The 16,195-nt window shown below is 51.2% G+C and overlaps 8 protein-coding genes across 8 annotated transcripts; 3 read left to right on the top strand and 5 right to left on the bottom strand.

The window, feature by feature from the left end:
* Positions 1–519: 519 nt before the first annotated feature.
* On the bottom strand, positions 520–1,931 carry ASPBRDRAFT_198690 (CCDC90 family protein; the record flags this gene model as incomplete). The annotated part of the gene is made up of 2 exons (XM_067621229.1): positions 520–716; positions 779–1,931. 2 exons carry the CDS (start codon positions 1,929–1,931, stop codon positions 520–522), a joined length of 1,350 nt encoding a protein of 449 aa, XP_067476373.1.
* A 242-nt stretch (positions 1,932–2,173) lies between these two features.
* ASPBRDRAFT_46416 (uncharacterized protein) lies at positions 2,174–4,810 on the bottom strand. Its single transcript, XM_067625639.1, has 3 exons — positions 4,604–4,810; positions 4,372–4,541; positions 2,174–4,313 (listed from the first exon to the last, which is right to left on the bottom strand). The coding sequence occupies exons 1-3, from the start codon at positions 4,744–4,746 to the stop codon at positions 2,272–2,274; spliced, it is 2,355 nt and encodes a 784-aa protein (XP_067476374.1). The 5' UTR covers positions 4,747–4,810; the 3' UTR covers positions 2,174–2,271.
* Positions 4,811–5,047: 237 nt separating this feature from the next.
* cdc123 (cell proliferation protein CDC123) lies at positions 5,048–6,356 on the top strand (the record flags this gene model as incomplete). Its single annotated transcript, XM_067618387.1, has 3 exons — positions 5,048–5,178; positions 5,243–6,009; positions 6,151–6,356. 3 exons carry the CDS (start codon positions 5,048–5,050, stop codon positions 6,354–6,356), a joined length of 1,104 nt encoding a protein of 367 aa, XP_067476375.1.
* Positions 6,357–6,481: 125 nt separating this feature from the next.
* ASPBRDRAFT_294479 (dodecenoyl-CoA isomerase) lies at positions 6,482–7,822 on the bottom strand. Its single transcript, XM_067622656.1, has 3 exons — positions 7,802–7,822; positions 7,300–7,742; positions 6,482–7,243 (listed from the first exon to the last, which is right to left on the bottom strand). The coding sequence occupies exons 2-3, from the start codon at positions 7,494–7,496 to the stop codon at positions 6,607–6,609; spliced, it is 834 nt and encodes a 277-aa protein (XP_067476376.1). The 5' UTR covers positions 7,497–7,742; positions 7,802–7,822; the 3' UTR covers positions 6,482–6,606.
* A 410-nt stretch (positions 7,823–8,232) lies between these two features.
* On the top strand, positions 8,233–8,596 carry ASPBRDRAFT_132548 (uncharacterized protein; the record flags this gene model as incomplete). The annotated part of the gene is made up of 2 exons (XM_067618451.1): positions 8,233–8,283; positions 8,345–8,596. The coding sequence occupies 2 exons, from the start codon at positions 8,233–8,235 to the stop codon at positions 8,594–8,596; spliced, it is 303 nt and encodes a 100-aa protein (XP_067476377.1).
* Positions 8,597–9,311: 715 nt separating this feature from the next.
* ASPBRDRAFT_294487 (serine palmitoyltransferase small subunit family protein) lies at positions 9,312–10,478 on the bottom strand. Its single transcript, XM_067622657.1, has 2 exons — positions 9,933–10,478; positions 9,312–9,843 (listed from the first exon to the last, which is right to left on the bottom strand). The coding sequence occupies exons 1-2, from the start codon at positions 10,045–10,047 to the stop codon at positions 9,599–9,601; spliced, it is 360 nt and encodes a 119-aa protein (XP_067476378.1). The 5' UTR covers positions 10,048–10,478; the 3' UTR covers positions 9,312–9,598.
* A 431-nt stretch (positions 10,479–10,909) lies between these two features.
* On the top strand, positions 10,910–12,191 carry ASPBRDRAFT_67855 (peptide chain release factor family protein; the record flags this gene model as incomplete). Its single annotated transcript, XM_067628964.1, has 3 exons — positions 10,910–11,113; positions 11,488–11,697; positions 11,790–12,191. The coding sequence occupies 3 exons, from the start codon at positions 10,910–10,912 to the stop codon at positions 12,189–12,191; spliced, it is 816 nt and encodes a 271-aa protein (XP_067476379.1).
* A 315-nt stretch (positions 12,192–12,506) lies between these two features.
* On the bottom strand, positions 12,507–15,863 carry ASPBRDRAFT_132044 (putative chromosome segregation protein Cse1; the record flags this gene model as incomplete). Its single annotated transcript, XM_067618392.1, has 8 exons — positions 12,507–12,951; positions 13,004–13,183; positions 13,235–13,538; positions 13,594–13,676; positions 13,731–15,055; positions 15,142–15,312; positions 15,369–15,679; positions 15,794–15,863. 8 exons carry the CDS (start codon positions 15,861–15,863, stop codon positions 12,507–12,509), a joined length of 2,889 nt encoding a protein of 962 aa, XP_067476380.1.
* Between the last annotated feature and the right edge of the window lie 332 nt (positions 15,864–16,195).

A 16,195-nucleotide genomic window follows, 5' to 3' on the forward strand; every position in this document is an offset into this window, starting at 1 on the left:
TGGCACGAGGTGTGAATGATCACGACAACGCAGGGATAGCTGGCTAGCTAGAAGGGAAGGGTCCCGTGAACAGGTCATGACGGCGAGCGTTGCGTTTATGAGGTACATGCCCATACTATTTGCATACGTATATATAGAGTTTATTTTTTAAAGATTATAGAGAAGAATAGGTATAGGTACAATGATCTGAAATGTTGATATGACATGACATGACATGGATAATGAACGATGAAACCCGTCTATATGTTGCAATCGTTTCCATCCAGAGAAGAGAGTAGAAAAGTGGGCATAGAGATTGAGATAAAGCCAGTGAGTCAGATGCGTGGGGGTATCGAGATGTCTCACCAACTAGGAGGGGGAAAAATCAATGTGATGTGGGCTAAAGATGACAAGAGAAAAAGAAATCTATAGCTGGTATGAAAATGAATGATATACAGAATAAGCAGTAAAGTAGTTGGATATGTTGTTGTACAGTGGGTCAGAAAGTTTGAAACGGAAAAGAAAGGAGGATGAGGTCACTCAGCCAAGCGACTCTCCAAGATGGACCCCGGGGACTGGCGCCGACTTGGGCTGGAGAGGATCCTGGGCGGCGGCGGCAGCTGCTCGAGCCTCTTTTGTTCCGCCCTTGACCGGGAGTTCTTGCTCTTTCTTCTTCTTGTCCGCGCTTTCCTGCGCTTTGCGGACCGAATAGTATTTCAAGAAGCAGATGATCATGACTGTGCGGGAATTAGTATTGGTTTTGAGATGGAATGTAAGTAAGATATAGAGCATGACTCACAGGCACTAGTGGCGACGGCCATGGCAGCTCGCCTCGTTAGGATCCAGCGCAGACCCTCGATTTCGCTCTTGCCGTCACTGTTCAGGGAGACGGTAATTTTGTAGTTGAGTTCTTGTACAGAGGTGTCGATGCTCCGCTGTTGTTCGCGGGTCGTCATCTTGTGGTCGTTGAACATTCCCTTAATGTCATCTTTCAGACCCGCCAGCTCCTGGTTCAAGCGTTGAGATAGAATGTCAGACTCGTGCTGTAGCTGTGTTCGGGACGTCCGCTGTCGCTGCATTTCGGAGTTTCTGGCCGTCTGTAGGGAGGATTGGAGCTCTGAGCATGCTGCTTTGAATAGGTACGATTCATTTTCAACGTCCGACTTGGAGGTCAGGCTTTCGCGTGCAAGATCGAGGTTACTGTGTAGGATGGTTCGGACTGCCTTCATGATGGTGACGGACTGTTCTTCCGAAAACCCACCGGTGGAAAGGTCGCGAACTAGCGAGTATGTGTCGAAGTGATGAACGTAAGGGGCTGGGGCGAGGTTCGGGTGATTATTTTCGGAGGCAGGACCGCCGGTTGTAGTCAGGTAGGAAGAAGGAGATGGCATGTGAAGAACCCCCTCGAGGGGGTTTTGATTGAGTGGATGGTGAAGATGAATGGGTTCCTCGGTGGGTCTTTCGCTTGATATAGCATTGACCTCATCGGCATCACGGGCGTCGAGTATGGGTTCGGAGTCTTCACGGGGCTCTTGTTCTTGTGCGGACTTTTCCTCGTCTAGTAGTTCTGTGCTTGCGGAGACAGACTTGTCTTGTTGCGACTGTGATGAGGCCTCAGAGGAGGTGGTTTCGGTGTCCTTTGGCTGTGATGGCGCTGGTGGGGCTGGGTCCGGAGATGAAGTAGAGTTGCTGTCCTTGTCTTTCCCGGGTGAGGAGTTGGCGGGCTGTTGACGAGCTGGTTCATCTTTAGGTTTGGAAGGCGGCGGTAAATTTGCTTCTGCAGCAGGCCCGTATCTTCGATGATAGGTTTCTTGAGTGCGTCGTGGACTGGTGTGGAAGGGAGCGTGATGATTGCGGGATGAAAGACGAAGAGAGCGGTAGGTATGAGGCTCGCAGGACCGAACTGCGCGCATCAAGTTTGGGTAAAGGAATGGAAGCCTTGGGGCCGCCATGGTTGCTGCGTTGACAAGAGATTGAGGAAAGAGGAGGGAGAAGGAGCGAAGACAAGAGGTGCAACAAGACAAGGCAGCCGGTCAGGAGAAGAAGAGGGAGATGAACGATGAACGCATCTCGTTTTCCCGCGGCGAAGTCGGCGTCACCGCCGGAAACGTGACGTGGGCGGTGAGTAACCCCCCGCGGCCGCTAGGCCCGATCAGGAAGGTTATACATACGCGCGCTCATTGGCCGGTCACAACAGGTATGAAAGTGGTATGAACTGAATTGTTCCATGATGATATGCTTATGATCTATATACATTGTTTTATGCCCATGGCCACCTGCTTAGTGCACAGGTCACACGGTCAAGAGCCCAAATAATAGCTGGGTCCGTTTCCAGTACTCGTGCGCAGCGTGCTCTAGGTTCTTCGTTGCCTTCGCAGGCAAGTCGAGACTGCTGCGAAGTGTATCCAACACTTCTGCCAACTGGCTGCGCTCAGAGTCTCGAACCGCAAATGCATCACTCAGGTATACAGTGTCAAAATAAAGCTGGATCTTCCGGTCCTTGACATCATCGACATCGTCTGATTTGGTACTTTCGGCATCTGGTTTCGCCGCGTCGCCGTTCTGGGCCGGATTTGTCTCTTCAGCATCCTGTGAGGCAGACTTCTTGCTGTTCTCCTGATCGGCAGGTGAGTTAAGGTTGTCGATAGATGATGTAACAGTCTCCGAGAGCTCCTTAATCATGGCGCTTTTTAGCGTTTGGATTGTGGAAACATCCCAAAGTCCGGCGCCGTACTGATCCATTAAACGCACCAGTCTCCGCAGGAATTTAAACGTCGATGGTGTCGGCTGGACAGGAATTTCAGGATCGCCCTCCCACAGTGTGCGGCCTGGCACTTTCGCAGACTTCGACTTCGAAGTAGCCGGGGACTTCCAGGGGCCCGTGCGAGTAACTATGTCTGTAGCAATGATTTTCTGTAACTCTGGCACGATACTCTGGGACAGGGCATAGTCGCTCGCAATGAACTGGATAGGCAGATCTCTTCGAGCCAATCGAATGGTCTTAAGCATGAAAGCGGCCTCGCCGCTTTGTCCCGGCTTTCCGAGTGTGTCGAAGGTTGTGCTGAGCGAACTCTGAAGTGTTTCGAATGCTTGCCCAATTGCCGCCTCAAGGGCTTCGCGCAGCAGTCGTGGATCATCGTCATTCAACATGGCAGGGACATCGACATCAAGATCCTCATCTTCGCCTTCGTCCAAGACGTCAGACCAACGTACTTGCCGTAGTTCATCGATAGACTCCCTGGACTCTTCGATGGCAGACAACCATCCCTGGTATTTCTCAAGGACAGCGAATACGTCATCATCACGACCCAGGAGCCTATCCGTGACAGCTTGCCTGAACGCAGCTGAGCCATTGGAATAGTCAAGGGAAATCAAGTCCTCGGCCCAAAGTGACTGTGAAGCCGTGTGGGCTCTGTCGCCCCAAGTGGACACCGCAGAGGCGACGCCTCGACCAAATAGATCCAGTGTCTTGGCTTGTTCTGACAGGATACCCCGAAGCCGATCATTGAAGACCGACCTAATTCCCTCCAAGACCTGTAACGATGAATGGGTTGGTGTAGAGCTTCGGGAACTTAGCCAGAGCTCTAATGTCTGCTTGCGCAACGAGAGAAGCTTCGAGAAGTCTAGCCAGTTTGTGAGGGTGCCCCGGCAACCATTCGAGAATTTATCGAAAGCCGGTTTCGACCATTGCTTGATCGTCTTGTCGACTTCCGATTTTGATAGCTCACTAAGCTTGATCCATGGTGTAAAGTTATTAACGTCTGCGGCAACCCAGCGTCCCAGAACACCGAGGTCTAGGTCATCCAAACCCCGAACTTCAGGATCTGCCAGTAGGGGCCGTGCTTTCAGTTTGCTCAGAACATCTGACAGTCGGCGGGATAGCAGGACCTTAGAAGTTTGGAGTGTCTGAATATAGAGTCGCAAGCTATTCAGGACATTCTCGCCTGACGGGTCGACAAGCTCCAACTGGCTTCCAATACCATCTAGGCGAATCTGGTGAAAGTAGCGGATGGCGTCATCTGAGGAAGAAGTAGTTGTAAGACAGTATGCTGCTAAGGCCTCGATGATCTCATCAGCGACGTATTTGGCAGACGCGAGACGCTTCACCAGCCGCTTCAATAGACTTCGTTGAAGAGAAGCAAATTGTTTGCGCAGGTCCTCCACAAACGGTGGGACCGTTGTCTGCTGGGATAAGGTCTTGTGCAAATGCCGAGAGATGACTATGAGCTTTGCCACAAGCAGGACGGAGCCGCGTCGTCGCAAAAGCTTGGATATTGACGATGCGCAGCGATGAAGTAAGGCCAGTTGCCCTCCGAGCGCTCGTTTCGCGGCATCTAATTCCCCATCAGCTGTTGGTTGTAGACCAAAGCCAAGCTCACAATAATACCATACCTTCATCATGAGTATCCTCCTTTATCTGATTGTAATGTGTGTACATCTTCTCCATCAGTCGGGGATTGCATCTTCGTCCTATGTCGGCCAGCGTCGAATCCACATCCCCCATTTCGCGATTCATCGACACGATCGTCTCGGCAGTACCAATAAGTTCTCGATATCTCGTACTAGATGCGCCACATTTGGTTAGTCTTGCATAGAGGAACTATAGGATTTGGCTATCACAGACCCGACGAGAGCCCTGAGCTTCTCCTTATTGCTTGCGATGTCCCGGCGCAGCTCCTGCTCCACGCGGCGCACAGTAGGAATTGGGTAGTGAAATGCATCCTGCCAGGATTTCAATGACTGGGGATCCGGACCATCGGACGCCATGGTGAAGGAAAAGGACGCTGGCGGGACAAGCCAACAATGCAGGGCATCAACGCCAGCCGGAGCACTACCTGGAATGATGCTACGCAGCCTGTAATCACTGGATGACGATCCATTGTGCCTGAGGCAGCACGTGGCTTCAATACGGTACGGTCATTCCTGTATTAACCATGCTATTTCGGGTAAGTGACTTTGAGTCATCCCCAAAAAAGAAAAAGACCCCGCGGACTTTGCGATCGACGAGATAACTTTTATCTCCAACTCTACCAACCCAATCCTCGAACTTGTGGTGTATACAACCATTATGCCTCATATCGACTCAGAGGCGCCCGCCCCGGCGGCCGAAGCTCCTACCGAGCAATTAACGAGACTGCCTTTCCCTCCTGTCACTTATTCTCACATCTTGCATTGCTCTTATCATCACTGGCAGCCTCGGTATGTCGCCAGTATAACCCCTCCATACATTATCGAAGGTACTGATGAACCTACATCTTCGCAGATACCGCACCCTTGTCCCCAAGTCTCGCGCTATTCGTCTCACTCCCGCCTTCGTTAACTACCTCCGAGCGGACGGTATCGTCCTGCCGCCAGAAGCTGCCCCGCCGACAGACGACGACGACCTCGACACATTCTCCGATGATGGCGCAGACGAGGAGCCCGATCCATCCGTTGAGTGGCCTGAAATCCACGCTCAAATCAAGTCCACAATCATCGAATACGGCGGGAAAGTGACGCCGAAGCTGAACTGGAGTGCGCCCAAAGATGCGACCTGGATGTCCGCCACCAACGACACGCAGTGTCGCACAGCCAACGACATCTACCTCCTCCTGAAAAGCAGTGACTTTATCAGCCATGACCTGGAACATCCCTTCGACGACTGCGTTCCCGACACGACCACCGATGACTCTTCCTCCTCGACGCCCCCCGAAATCCCCTACTACCTCGTTCTCCGCAAATACGTAAACTTCAACCCGTCACTCGAGTTCCGGTGCTTCGTACGCAACAGAGTCCTCCTGTGCATGTGCCAGCGCGATCAGAATCATTTCGATTTTCTGTTTCCCATGCGGGACTCTCTCCGGTCTCGGATCCAGACGTTCTTCGATGAAAAGCTAAGGGATACATTCACGGACCCCAACTTTGTGTTTGATGTCTATATCCCGCCTCCGCATGAGAAGGTGTGGCTTATTGATATCAATCCATGGGCGGAGAGGACCGATTCTCTGCTGTTCAGTTGGATGGAGATTCTGCACATGAAGGATCCCGTGGGTATCCGGGAGGAAGACGACAACGGGGAAGAGCAATTCGTGCGACTTTCTCTAAATGGAAATGGTGGTCTGGAAGCGGATGCTGGATCAGCCGAAGAGTCCGAATCCGAGTCCGAGTCCGCGTCGGAAGATGAAACCGCAGATGATGCGCCATTATTCCCAGAGCTCCGGCTCATCAAGCGCGATGACCCGGAGGCGTATGCGTTCACGACCCCGCAGTACTCCGCACACAAACTGCCGAAGGAAGTGGTTGACGCTTCTATTTCCGGGCCCGGAGGCATGAGCGAGTTCCTAGGAAAATGGCAGGACATCCTGGCGAAGCAGGCGCAGGAATCCGACTCGGAATGAAGCCCAATAAAAAACCCCATCCTAGATCGAATGTATACTTTAGTTACGAACATACCAAAGAGCACAGCGCAGCGCAGCTCAACTCAGCATACTCAGGCGGCGTTAGGAATATAGCGGGAGAGGACAGGGCAAAAGCCCAAATACTACTAAAAGTTGAATACTTGCATTAATCTTCTTCACTTCTTCTTCTCCACAAACCACACTATCTACTCACTCTATGCTAACTACTCACTATTTACATCACATCACCTCACAACTTATGCTTCTTCTCCCCACTCGCCAACCTCCTAAACTCCTCCTGCGGCACCCCACTAAGAAACCTCTCGAGCCCCCCAAAAACCTCCAACCCATTCTGACGATCCAACACCTCCCTCTCGGGCCGTCTAATCAACTCCTTAATCTTCAACAGAGAATCCTGATTCAGATGCAAGCCCAGCCTCTCCTCCACCTCCTGCAATACCAACCCCAAGAACCCCTCACTATCATCGCTCTTCCCACTCGGCGCCGTAAACACCTTATTCACGAACCCCGCTGCCACCAACTCCTCGCACGTAATTCGCTTACTCATGATCAGCGCTTCGTTGGCTTTCGCGATTCCCAGCCGTTCCACGAACGCCCGCGAGGACCCGCCCTCCGCTACGAGGCCCAGTGAGGCAAACGGCGTGAGGAGGAAGGTGTGCGGCGCGGCGTAGATGAAGTCCGCGAGGGCGATGAGGGCCGCGGAGAGCCCGACGGCGGGGCCGTTGAGCGCTGCGATTAGGATCTTCGAGTGGTGCGCGAAGGTGTGCGTGATGTCGTAGTTGTTTATGACGAAGGACCGGGCGAGTTCGCGCCGTGCGGAGGTGCCGAGGCCACCGCCGGGGCGGGAGGAGGTCACGTCCGCGCCGCTGGGATTATCCTTATTAGTATTCGTGGTTGTGGTTTGGGGAAGTGGGAGGCTCACGCGGAGAAGTAACGTCCTGAACCTGTCAGGATGGTGATGTAGATGTCATCTCGCTTGTCTACTTCGCGGAGACGTTCACCGAGGAGGTAGTAGAGGTCTCCGTCTAGGGCATTGAGTTTCTTGGGCCGGTTAAGGGTGATGATCGCCAGACGGCCTTGGTAGGTGAGTTTGATAGGGTCTTCGGTAGTAGTGGCCATGTTGATTTCTCAATGTTGTGCGCTTTCAGTACAAAGAGGGTGCAGTGTGAGTTCAGATAGGGGTAAGTAAGGCTAGTTAGTAGGTAGGTATAGATTGTTTGCTACTATCGGAGAATCGGCGGGTTTCAAGCCGCTTCAAAGAAGTGAAAGAGGTGTTGTGTAACCTTCCGAAAATGCACGCCTGCACATAAGAAGGTATAGTAGGTGAGATGATAATTCTAGAGGAAAAGCAATTCCAGGAGATATCTCCAGTATTATTAGTCCCTGGTTTCTAAGAAAAGAGCTAGTAAGTGGGTTCTACTAACGGGGATCTGCCATAACCTCCGGCAGCAACGCTCCTTGTACATGCGGGGAAACCCACGGACCGAGGCTTAGGTCGTCTTCCCCCCTCGGCCCACGGCAGGCCGAAGTACTGCTGAGTAATTAACGGTCACATGACTTATTGCACGTGGGCCGTTTGCTCTGTTTGCAATATTGTGGTCGGCATGTCCAGAAGCTCCGTTGATAATAATAATCCGTATCGGAACGAATCAGCCCAGATATCTAATTTGTCGGGAAGAGAAAAGAAAAGCGAGCACCGATTGCAAATCTATATCTCAACATTAGCATACTCAATTCCGGAGCCATACGCATTTCTTAATTCCATCACTAGGGAACTCAAAGAAAAACCCCCCAAAGCCACACTTACCACCCTCCCATCCCACCACCACCACCACCACCAACAAAACAGCCCACCATGTCTTCTATCCTCCGCAGACTCCAGGGGGGCAACCTCGAGGTCTTCAAGGTATGCAAAGCAACTAAACTTCCTCATGTTCAACATATCGATAGACTCTAATATTGTCCAGTTCGGCATGTACATCATCTTCCCCATCGGCTGGATGTACTACTTCGGCACCAATCTCGACGACCGCTTCAGCGTCCCCGGCTTCTGGCCCACCACCGAGCAATCGCACAAGATCCCCCTCGAGAAAGAAGAGATCGATCGCGAATTGTCGCGCATGCGCACGTTGGATGCGGTGAGGCGAGAGAAGCGACAGCAGCGCGAGGCGTTGGAGGCTCAGGCTCAGGTCCAGGCGGCATCTTCCAATGCGGAGTAGATGATTACTCGGGATGATTGATGCGTTTGCTGTTGTGTTTGATATAGGGATGGGGATATCAGTGATCGTCTACGCCAGAGTAGGGAATCGGGGCGTGGGGGGAACTACACTGGCGGATGCGTTCGGAGCCGGCATCTGTTAGTTATACTTCTATGCTATGTGTGCATGTGCGACTCAGGGGGTATTGAAGCGAGTGACGTTGCACCATGTCCTACTCGTGTACCTACGATGGTGGCTCCCTTTATTTTTTTTTGGTTTTGTATAACACTCTTCTCTGAGCATGGCGGGAGTTGCATTTGGGTGATGGGATTGATGATTGGATTGGGTATATTTGTCTTTTTTTTTTTTTTTGTATCTGCTTTTTTCAACGTATATATGTACTTTTAGTTGGCGCAATGTCAAAGCAAAAGTTTCTGCTCGGCTGCGCATAGCGGTGCAAGGCTTTGTAGCATCCCAAAGGATTTGGTGCTAACCTCAGCGTTACTGTCATGCCTCATACAGAATTATAAAATTTATATGTTAAGAGATGTGCAGCTGGTGGATCCCCAGCGTCCGGTCACGAAAATCAACAAGAGCAGCAAAGTATGTGATCGTAACAATGGTTGCCTCGATAAGGTATAAATAATATGCGTGAGGCAGAGTATGAAGCAGGGGAGGAAAACAAAATGAAGATGATGGAAACTCCTAGGATGCGCCGGCCCGCTCAGAACAGTATCGCTCAAACTCCATGAAACAACTTCACAACGCCGATAGAAACCGTTCGGTGGAGGAGCAGTGCGGTGAATCGTGAGATGCTGATGCAATCCATGCTCGAGGACAAGAGAGGCATGCGGTCATAGAGGATAATTAGTGGCAGCAGAATGCTGATACGAATAGCGAAATGCAAGAAAAGCCCCGATAATATCACAAGGAGAAATAGAGAAGCCAGAGGACCCAATCCAGCCCACAGTCGATCACCAACACTGAGAAACCAACCCGTATTGCTACCGTGGCAGGGAGATATCACAACTCGGCAATTGGAGCAGTAGCTGTTGCAGCAGCATTCTTGGCCGTCTCATACATCACTTCCAGAGTCTGGGTACCGGTCTCCCGAAACACGGAGCTGATCGATGAGAGGTTCGCAGAGATAAACGGACGCTCGCCGGCCCAGTAGTAGTACAGGTGACTATAGATGGATCGGAGATGGTCGGGAAGGTATACGTAAATGCCGGTTATGATCATTGAGACGAGAGTGAGGAGAAGGGAGTCTAGAACGTTCTTCGTTAGCATCATGCGGCTTGAATGCAAGAAATGCAGTCTCGAAACTTGCGGTTGAAATCCAACCAGATGAACGTACTAAAAATGAACTTTTCGGTAGGCGTAAGCATGTACACGGCGAAGGTAACTTCATATTGATAGATCTTCAAGCGCACCCAGCGCATAAAGGAGTTCAGGATCCAGAAGAGAGTCATGGTGGAGAGCGGCGGGTTTTTGAAAGGATTGAACGAAAGGGGGTACCGTCCGCGAGCCCGGGGAAGGTCAAAGAAGGTGACGAGCGGAGAAAAGCGCGGAATATACAGCGGTGGTGAGGGGTGAAATTAGTAGCTCCTGCCCTGGATGTCCTTTGGAGTCTTATCGCAGTCGCCCACGGGGATTGAAGCAATTTCTCCAGGCGCGCCGGGGAAGGGGGAGGCGGGAGGGAGGAACAGTACAAAGACGGAGATAATTTTCAAGTCCAACTAGGCATCCATGATCTGTCCAACTTGTCGCTGATGGAAGGAAAGATAAAGTACTAAGCCGGCAGGTCACAGAGGGGGGAAAAGAAAATTAAGAAATAAATAAAATATAAACCAGGATGTGGGTTGATCGACAAAGAGCTGATCAGTCCAGTCGGTGAATGGGGACAGAAGAGAAATTTGGTAGGCTGTGATGGGGAGAGAAAAAGTAGTTAAATTAACCCCCCATGTGAAGAAGCCCAAGTAAGTCCAGGGGAGAGAAATGGGGGGTGAGAAAAAGAATAGGCAGGATGGCCACCTCAACTAAGAATAGCTTCACAGCCGGACGGAACAGATAGTAATCATATAATCTAAAGTGAAGAAACGAATACGAATTAGTTGGGCCGGCGCCCCCGTCAAGTCCATGCTTGCGATCTGGACACTGTTTCAAATCGGCCGCAGAGACTAAGTCCAATCAATCCACCGCCACGGGAGACACCAAACCAGGTCCACTTCCCTTCCCTCAGGGTCCAGCCAAAGGATTGCAGCGTGGTAAAGTGCAAACCTTCACTCTCCCGCAGCCAGTGCGAAGGGGACAAGCATCAAGTTCACTGGCACAATGCCTGCCTGCCTTTCCCTTCATGGGGAGGATTTTCCCGTGCGATCTGACAGTGATTGGCGTGCGGCGATGGGCTGTCGTCCGCGCATCCACTGGGCGGCGTACGTCACCCTCTCCGCTTGGCCCGATTTCCCCAGGCCTATCAACCAAATTCAGGGTGAGAAGGGGTGCGATCAGTCCTCCATCTTGGTTGGAAACCAGAGAGTGAGTTCCGATGGAAGAAGAGGCGAAAAACACAGTTGTGTGACTACCCAGAGGGGAGTAGTGCAACAGAATAGTTAAGTGATAAGAAGAGGAGAACAACTGACTAGTTGATTATTGTTTGTTAGTTATTTGGTGTGGTGCGAGACTAACTGCCTTAGTCACCGACCAAATGATGGTAACTAACAATGGTATCGTATCGTATCGTAAAACCGGGACCAGATCCAGTGGTGATTTCCCGCACATCCCAATACCCGCACCAGCACCAGTACCTGCTAGCAGCAAGTAGCCGCCAATTACCAGCCAGCTTCATGTATTACTACTAAGTAATCAAGCAATGAGCCTGCGCTGAGAGTAGTACTCCAGATGGAATTTAGTCGTCTCAGATCACCATGTTGCGTCCCCTCCACTTGACCCCCTACATCACACGCCCCTTCCTCATAACCAATTACCTACCCACCCCGAAGTTCTTCACCCTCTCTGCGCTCTCCTTCGCCAACAAAGCGTTACCTCCCCGCCTGAAGATCGAAGATGCCGATGTGACCATCTCGTACCTTAAGGGTACTGGCCCTGGAGGCCAAAAGATTGTATGCCAACAACTGGATCTTTTTTGGTCACATCCTTACTCCGCTGGTTGAATGTATATCTAACTTTCGTTCTTTTTTCTTTCAATGCCTAGAATAAAACCAACTCCGCCGTCCAGATCATACACAAACCCACGGGCGTAGTGGTCAAGTCTCAAGCCACACGGTCTCGTTCCCAGAATGAGAAGATCGCCCGTCAGCTGCTTGCGGATAAAGTGGAGGAGCTCCTACATGGGGACCAAAGTCGTGCGGCCATCAAGGCCGACCGCGCGAGGAAGAAGAAGGCCAGTAAAGTGAAGAAGAGCCGCCGCAAGTATCGCGAGCTCGAAGATGGCAAGGAAAGTCAAGAGGCAGAAGAGGACGATGCACAGGTGCGCGCTGGTTCATCACACGTTTCAGAGTCAGAGGGAACAGACAAACAGAGTCCACATCAGCTGCCAGCTCAACAGAATCTACAGCAGGAGCATTTTCCAGACGTCGCGCGGAGCCAGAGGTAAATGATCCTCTCTGCACCGCGCGTGTCACTGTTTTAGCGTTCGCACACTGGATCAAGGCACGCTGTCGCCCTCCAGGCGTAGTTTAACTTTAGAAAACATGAACCAACTAGTGACTTGGAAACACGACTACGAGGAAGCTGAGGTATCAGTGTCATCTAAGTGTAATTCAATTCATAAGGACATGCAATGGAGTGGTGGAAGCTAGTCAGCCCTTTCTCCATGATTTCTTTTTGGCATAATGCAGAGACGGTCGAGTTAACAGACATGGGATATTATACATCCCAGTAAATGGTGCGAATGGCCTCATTGGCCGGCTCATGCGATATAACTAAGCAGCACTGTCTTCGCCTCGGCTCCAAGACGCTCCTGGACAAAGCCAGAAATACGTCCGTTGTGCTTCTTGTCCGCTTCCTTCAGATACGCGCCAGTCCAGGCCTTCAGGTCGGCGCCCGTGTCTGGCCAAGGATCCCTGGTCTGTGGCCGCACAGTGTTCAACGCTGTGAAACCAACACCGAATGCCATATCCTCCACATCATGCTCCGCGATGATGTCATCCTTGCTGGCAGGGAGAGGAGGCAGCTCCAGAAGCTTGAGAAGAGCCTCACACGTGAAGCCCCATCCCTTCTTATACCGGTTGGCGAAGGCTTCCGAGTTAGCGAGGGTTTTAGTGAATGAAAGCACTGCGGTCTTGCGGTCCAACGGACGAGCGAGCTTTTGTGTTTCGGGAAGGATGATGTTCAGATAGATGGGAGTGAACAGCCTGGAGGCGGTTAGCATGCTACCTCCCACGGTGGATTTAAATGTTTACTTACTCGGGCTGAACCTTGTCGACCACTTGAATCATGAAGTCGGCACTGTAACCCTTGTCATCCTGAGCGGAGACAAAGTGATAGAAACGGACGAAACGAAGGGTCAGGTTCTCCGTCTTGGAATTCTGAAGGCGTGTAAGGATGATTTGCATAATCGAAACAAAGTATTGTTCCAGTGTTGCCCTGCAGGGTAGTCAGTAAATGCATCGTCAACTACACAGGGGCTTCGCATACGGAGGGAAGTTTGCAACCACAGACTCCAACAGGTCGAATCCATAACCTTCATTGGCCTTGGTCGAAAGCAACTTCTGGAAGATACCCAGAACAGGAGCGATCTGCTCATTCTGAATAATATATTGAGATCCGCGGTGGATGATGCTCGACAAGAGTCGCACAAGCGCGGGAATGTTGCCCTTCGACTCCCACATGACAGGCATCAGGATCGGGGCAATCAGGTTCTGGTAGTAGTCAGGCAGTGTTCCGGAGGGGTTCGCCTCGAGAAGTGCAGCAAAGAGTTGGAAAATGTAGGGCATGAACTCTGATTATACGTTAGCCATGGCTCATAGTGGCGTTCCCTATGATTCACAACTGACCTTGCACATCCCCTTGGAGGATCTCTGCGAAAGGAGCGTAAAGAGCTTGTTCCAGTTTGTCAGGGTTGGCAGGGGCCGCAAACCTAGAATATTCGGTTAGTGACTGTGACTTCGAGCAATCGCTGGAGCTCACATACCGAATGAAAGCTCCGAGGGCTTCGAAGTGGAAATAGTAGAACCGGGGGTTGCTTGGGTTGCTGCTGATGATTTTCGTGATACTGATCAGATGCTGAAGGACACTGTCGGTGTGCGGCACAATGCCCTCCTTGATGACGATCAGGACTCTCATGGCACATCTCATCAGGAACTCATTCTCCTGCACCTTTTGAGGGGCTTGGTCCTTCTGGATCAGGGAGAAGATGTGTTCCAATAAGTCCTTAGACAGCGGTGTAATAGTAGAGGGGGAAACGATCGGTTGGCCCTGGCTATCGGTAAGGTAGAGGACACGCTCCACGGCGATAGCCGCATAACTGTAGACGACATATTCCGAGGAGCCGAGGTGCTTGACCAACATAGGGAGAACTTCCTGCCACTGCTCCTTGGTGATGATGCTTCGGAAGAGGTAGAGGTACTTGATGGCATCGACCTTGAGAATGGGATGTACACCCTCATCGTTGATCAAATCAGCCGCAAGGTGCTTCTGGAAGAAATCGGTGATGCTAACGAGTTTGTTCGTAGCAGTCACACCGTGGCTTGACGTAGCAGTTCCCTTCGCTGCAATTGCAGAGAAAAGATAGGTTGCAGTGTCCTTGGCTTTCCAGTTAGCGGCGGGAGCCTTGGCGTATTCAGCAAGGTAGTGCTCTGTGTATCTGAGAACAACTCTCGTCACGGATTCCTCGAATCTCTCAGCAAGCCGTCTCAGGAAGTCGGTCGCGGCACGCCGTCTAGTGTCGCTGTCTGAGCCTTCCAGGTCGCGACGAATGAACTCAATCGGCTCATCCTCGAAAAGCTCCTCGTCGGATTCACGCAAGCTGACATTGGGTAGAATAACCTTCTCAATGACCTGGCCGAGGGTGTCTTCGGCCTGGAATACAGCCGCATGTTCGGTCATGCCCGCAATTGAAGTCAAAAACTGCAGAGCCCTGCTGACCAAAATGTCGTACTTGGTTTCTTGACCAATGAGTGTCAAGAAGCTCCACGAGCTTTCAACAAATTGTCCAATGTGAGGCTTGAACTCATCCATGTACTTTTGCACGTACAGAGTCAGAACTTGGAAGATTCCAGCACGCGCAAACTCCAGCTGTCCTGCTTCGGTATCGTCATCGGTGTGCAGCAGTTGGTTGTCGTAGGTCAGATACTTGAGCAAAAGCGAGGCTATCCCTGAAATATTTTCTTCGAACATCGGAGGAAGATCGTGGCAAGAAAGGTCGTACATCAATTTGATCATCAAATTGAGCTGCGTGAATCCCTGAACAAGGTTCTCTTTGTTGGATTTGTTCTCCTCAAGGTAGGCATCCAGACCCTATAAGGAAGTCAGTGTACTGTCAGAGGAAATCTTGAACCTCAAGAGCACCAAGGGCCCATGTTGTAAAATTCGATGCAACCCACCTCGAAAAGAGCCAAGAAAGGACTGCCGAATCTTTCGAGGACATGGTTGATTTCCAGGTACAGCTGATCCGACCGGAAAAGTGGCCTCCACCTCTTAAAAATGGAATGTGCGACTTGGAGTACGCCGTTGTTGACAGTGGGGTTGTTCGGCTGGAGTCTAGATACGAGATCCTGGGGACGTCAATTGACCGCGCACAAGCCGAAAACATGACATTTCTCCAACTTACATCCACGAGTGTATCCCATCGCTCCCAGAAATCACTGTCGGCAATCACGCTAACAGCTTCTCCCAGTTGTGTTTGAATGCCCGTAGGGACGGAAATCATCAGGCTAATCAGCTCCCGCTTGATGGTAGTTACCTCCTCCGCTTGGAGCTTGTAGTTTCCATCTTCATCGGTCCAGTTCCTCTTAATGAAGTTCTTGAAGCATAATGCGCTGGCCAAGCGGGTGTTGTAGGGGTAGGACGCGGACGCCGTGATCTGGAGAAGCTGCAGAGAGTAGCCCGGTTTTTTTTCCTCCTGGCGAAGAGCAAGTTCGGCTGGGTACACAATCAGTGGGGAATTCTTTGATTTATGCAAATTGAAAAGAATCAAATTATGCACAAGAGCCCAGAAGTGAGTTTTTGAGGAGAGAGGGAGAGAAAACTACTGACCTTGCTTGTTCTGCCTGGGATCCAAGCTTGCCTCGAGGAGCTGCGCAACAGCCCCAAGACCATCAGCCATTTTGAAGCGGGGGGATGTCACCAAGAAGCCAAGGGAACGGTGCAGGTAGAATGTGTGAGAGAGTGGTACAAATTAAGGGGGGAATGCAAGGTGTTTATGAAAGATAAAGGAAAGAGCTTGCAGAGCTAGGATGGGTTAATCTAGAGAAAGAACCCCAGGGTATATAATAAAGAATGGCTCAAGTAAAAGCCGGGTGGGAGCTCGATTCCTGGACTGGCAGTTTGTTTGGCGGTTGCTTTGCAAAATCCAGGCGGTGAGCGGCGGTCGCGGGGTGATTCTGCCCATCAGGTGACCGGATGCGGATCAAAGCCTTGCCGACCTCCGCCAGATCA

Source organism: Aspergillus brasiliensis (assembly GCF_001889945.1).
Source record: "Aspergillus brasiliensis CBS 101740 unplaced genomic scaffold ASPBRscaffold_11, whole genome shotgun sequence".
In the NCBI taxonomy this organism is placed as follows: Eukaryota; Fungi; Ascomycota; class Eurotiomycetes; order Eurotiales; family Aspergillaceae; genus Aspergillus; species Aspergillus brasiliensis.

Coding starts and splice junctions, on each gene's coding strand:
- ASPBRDRAFT_46416 (XM_067625639.1), bottom strand. CDS start 4,746: ATGGCGTCCGATGGTCCGGATCCCCAGTCATTGAAATCCTGGCAGGAT. Junction 4,542..4,603: donor AAGCTCAGGGCTCTCGTCGG/GTCTGTGATAGC, acceptor TGGCGCATCTAG/TACGAGATATCGAGAACTTA. Junction 4,314..4,371: donor GGAGGATACTCATGATGAAG/GTATGGTATTAT, acceptor ATGGGGAATTAG/ATGCCGCGAAACGAGCGCTC.
- ASPBRDRAFT_294479 (XM_067622656.1), bottom strand. CDS start 7,496: ATGGCCACTACTACCGAAGACCCTATCAAACTCACCTACCAAGGCCGT. Junction 7,244..7,299: donor TCAGGACGTTACTTCTCCGC/GTGAGCCTCCCA, acceptor GGATAATCCCAG/CGGCGCGGACGTGACCTCCT.
- ASPBRDRAFT_294487 (XM_067622657.1), bottom strand. CDS start 10,047: ATGACTCTCTTCTGGATCCTGAACTCCTTTATGCGCTGGGTGCGCTTG. Junction 9,844..9,932: donor TACCGAAAAGTTCATTTTTA/GTACGTTCATCT, acceptor AGAACGTTCTAG/ACTCCCTTCTCCTCACTCTC.